Source organism: Botrytis fragariae, assembly GCF_013461495.1.
Source record: "Botrytis fragariae strain BVB16 chromosome Unknown tig00000054, whole genome shotgun sequence".
Taxonomy (NCBI): Eukaryota; Fungi; Ascomycota; class Leotiomycetes; order Helotiales; family Sclerotiniaceae; genus Botrytis; species Botrytis fragariae.
In genome coordinates, this window is record NW_023500993.1 from 59,660 (window position 1) to 64,111 (window position 4,452).

A 4,452-nucleotide genomic window follows, 5' to 3' on the forward strand; every position below is an offset into this window, starting at 1 on the left:
TGGTGCGTTATCTCAAAATATAATCGACTTAAGATGGGCCAATCTGGTCAGCTCTTGTAAATGACAATACCCAACATGTATTCGAAAAACTTGGTATTTGAGTCGCGAATGTTCTCGTTGACTTGTTTTCATTCTCCGTTGTCATTGCTCGTATACACCTCTCTGGCTTCTTTCACAGATCATAGATAACACGTTCTATCTGCAATCGCTGCGGGCCCCGATGAGTACGATGAAGACTTTAGACTAGTTCAGGAATTTCGGCTATAGGTGCAACTCAATATTATGGGCAAGGAGAAGGAGGCCGAGTTCGGGAATCATCTGTGAGCATTTTTCAAATCATACCTAAAATCATTACATCTACACTCATCATCAGTAATCTTGACCCAATGCTCTTTAAAATTTAGACGTGCAAGTAGGTATCAGAAGGGATCGGAGGGAAAATCAATTCGCAATTGGAAGGACCAGATGTAGGTTTATTGATGCGATAAGACACGTAATGCAAACTTTCATTGTCTACGTCTGGGTATGAGGGACATGATGGAAACTGTATCTGTAGAAATGTAAACAGCTATTTTATTTGGGTTTGAACAAAATGGTAGCTATTTGAGCATACAGTGGGGGATACTTCCAACTTGAAACAAGAACCCGCCGAATGTGCTAGAAAGAATAGACTGGAGCATGGCTCAACTATGCCGGAACTTGTTCTGGAGACTGGACGGTAAGACCATGTTAAATGGAGGGAACGTAGCGGTAGGAACCTCCAACTTGCACCTGAGCCATCTACATCTAATTATTGGAGAGAACCAAACCATGATTAGTCCTTGAGAGGATCAAACCATATTAAATAAAGGGAATACAGCAATGGGAATCTCCAACCTGCACCTGGGCCATCTGCATCTAATTCGAACTGACCATTATTAGTCCATGGAGAAGACCAGGAAAATCAATTTCGGGCGCGCCAATGGTATGATTTTGATTTCCTTACAACAACAAGATAATAAAGAGGAATTGGATAGCCGACGTTTAGATGAGTAGTATCGAAGATGGTTTGAATTCGGAACGATTCAGGTGAAGAATAAGAGATCAGGCAATACTGATTCCAGATTTCACTTTCCATTTGGGAATGTTTGGAGTATCCACCCATGCCAATTTCAATACCGCCGCGCTTTGGGTTTGCTTGGGTTGTGATTCAAAGTCTTTGTATACATCAGAGTTACTGCAAGTTACAGCGCCGCTGTGACATCAACAGAGCCTACATAGCCAGCATTTAGGAAAAGCCTGTTACGTTTCTTGTTCGATTTCTCCGTATTATGTGAATCGATTCACTTATCACTTTTGCCCCGAAGGTATTAGAGATTGATACTTCTATTTATTTCTTTGATATTTACCCTGGTAACCGCTGAGCAACCTAAATCTTCTCCAACAGACTAAATTTACCTCGACAAATCAATTTTGAAAAACGAAAATCGCGCTAGTCGAAGCGACCACAATAAATCTCATCTTCCCGTCTCTTCTTCTCCTTCTTCCTCCTTTGGTTTTTCGTCCTCGAAAGAACTCAATTAAATAAAAAAAACACAACACCCAACTTCTTCCGCATACCTCAACAATTTCCACAACCGCAATTCTCACACCTTTACCTGGAAAACTGTCACAATGGCAGAGGTAATTACTTGCCCTTCTTCCTCGGTGTTCTCGATCTAACTTCTCTAGTATTCTGGAACCGACCATTTTCCTTCACCTCTTCCAGATCTGAAGGACCCAAATTTGAATCCAGATCGGACTGGGTACGATGTAAGTCATGCCATGGGTATCTTCCTTCTCCCTGCTTTTGTCAATTGCTGACCATATTTTTTAGGATATCGATAATGCCGATCCACACCATCAAATCAATCCTGCCTTTGCCAAACTTGATTCCAACTGGCAGACCAATACTCGTTCACTCTCTGTCGAACAAGATGGTGTTACGGAGTACAATACCGTGTTCTGGGATGGTGATCAAGTTGATCCACTGCCTTCTTCTATTCCTATCAAGTCTCAAAGAATGTTGTCAAAACTTCGTCAACCTTCCAGCATCAGCTATGTTGATTCAAATGGTGAGACTAAGACAATTGGTCAACACACGCTTCAAAAGGTACCAGTCATGTCTCGAGAAGGTCACCCAACTGCCCAATTGGTTCTTCGAGTTCCTCATGTTGGCAGTTCATACATTGGTTTTCTCATCAGATTGACTCGTGGAGAAATCGCTGGACTCAAGACACGTGCTTGCCTAGAGACCCCGTGTGTCTGCGGTGTCTGTGACATACACAAGATTGAATTCAGATTTACTTGTGGTACCTTCAAGATGTTCAGCCGTCCAGGTACTGATAACGAATGTTTTGTCACCTTCCAAAAGATTCACAACCAAAAATCATGGATTATTGGGTATCCCTGGCCCTTTCTAAGCTGCTCCTGGTGAAAACTCCGACTGGTTCGACAGTCTTGAAGACATGTCCAATGCTGATCAGTGGACCTTGGGATTCCGTTATACCGAGCCACAAGAGAAGGAAGAAGGATGGGCACCACCAGCCATCAGATACTGTCGCACCGCAGCGCAAATATTCGCCACTATAGGTCATGGTCGCCAAGAGGATATTTTTCATTCTTTCTTGATGCCAACGAGCAATACTGCCTTGTAAGTGATTTCCATCTTTTTTGATAATGGTTCAGCATACTAACATTCACAGCACTGTATGGAACCCCGTGGTCAACGCCAAGTTTGACCCTGATGGTGACCAACTTGGTCCACACCATGACAGATATGAGCGTATGCATAATTTTGAATCTTGGGAGGACTACTGTGTTTTCAACGCCTACGGTCTCATCTCAGACACTCGTTGGACGCTCAAGTATCTCGAGCTCTTTCGTGCCGGGGGCTTCATGACCCAGCTCATCTTTGTCCCTGATCAAAAGAATGCCTTTTATGCTTCTTTCTTCATGACTGAAAAGTCTGCCAATTCTCACAAGATTCTCGACGTTGGTGACGAAGTTGAGATCATGACCTATCCATTCACACCTGGTCTCGATGCGAACGGCAACCCACTCAAAGATGGTGAAGGCTGGAAAGCCGCTGTCATTAACCCCGACGAAATTGAGCACTCTGGTACCCACCTCTTACGATTTGACATGTATTCAGAAAGCCTTTCCTCTTATCGCATCTACAAGAAGTACGAACCCAAAGGATATACCTATGCTTTCTATTTCAAACTCCTCAACTCTGTCAAACCTACCAAGTATAAATTAAAGTCTCTTACCGCCATGCATCCGAAAGCCAAGCATGCCTCTCTCAAGCCCAGACCCAGATTTGGTGATGGAGACGATGCCAATGATCACCCATCCACCACAGATCTCCTTCAAAGTCACGGTGTTGATGATATCACTGGTGCTGACGAGTTAGCGAACGACCATCCTGCAAACGATGTTTTCAGCCCTGAGGAACATACGGTAGCTACATGGAAGAATCAGAACATTGACTACTCCATCAATCGCTCTATTCTAATGGGTAACAGCATCTCTGACATGTGGTATTGGAACTTGTTCGAAGGCTGTCCACCTGAAAAGCTTGATGTCATCCTCTCAAACTGTACCCCCAAGCAGAGAGCTGCCATTGAAGCTTTTGGTCATCAAATTCCTTGTGGTCTCCTCTTTATCAAAGGACCACCCTGCTCGGGAAAGACAGTCGGTCTCGTTGCCACCATTGAAATTGTTCTTTCTTCTGGTAAGAAGGTGTTGGCCGCGGCCGCACAAAACACAGCTGTCAACAACTTGTTCGATAGAACGGTCAGCTCCATGGCAAAGCTTAATCTCAACAAGGACATTCTAGCTATCAGACTTTGGTCCAAAAGCATTGAGTATAACAAGATCCCTGTGGTGGCAAAGTTAATATTCCGGACAAAGAGAAATTCAATATAAACCCCTATACAAATTTCTATTTCATATATTACAATATTAATATATATATTCGTTAATAATGAATAAAGCTCTTTATTATTGATAAATCAAATCGGTTTTTTTTGCAATCTGTTTATTATTGAATTTTGATAGAAAAAATGAAAATATAATTATAAAATTGATTGTTTTCGAATTCAATTATAAATAAATATAAAAATAATATTATTACAATATAAGGTATTATCTATTTTCTAATCAAAATAAAGCCCATTCCATAAAATCAATGTTATAAACCTATTCCAATAATTTTCACAATCCCCCATCACTTTTATTCTCCTAATGACATCCCTTATTTCTCTCAATTTTATAATTTTCAATCTACCAAATCTCTTATTAACAAATCCATTAACTATTAAAAAATCCCATTTCCTATATTTTTACATAAAACAAAACTTTTGTACTATTACAATCTCTTCCCAATTATAGTTTTATATAATAATTTATACCTTTCTATATTGCTTTCTG

The 4,452-nt window shown here is 41.0% G+C and overlaps 1 protein-coding gene across 1 annotated transcript; it reads left to right on the forward strand.

Annotated features, from left to right (window-relative positions):
* Positions 1-1,653: 1,653 nt before the first annotated feature.
* On the forward strand, positions 1,654-3,948 carry Bfra_004804 (uncharacterized protein; the record flags this gene model as incomplete). Its single annotated transcript, XM_037335198.1, has 5 exons — positions 1,654-1,662; positions 1,711-1,791; positions 1,856-2,421; positions 2,477-2,671; positions 2,724-3,948. The coding sequence occupies 5 exons, from the start codon at positions 1,654-1,656 to the stop codon at positions 3,946-3,948; spliced, it is 2,076 nt and encodes a 691-aa protein (XP_037192293.1).
* Positions 3,949-4,452: the final 504 nt, after the last annotated feature.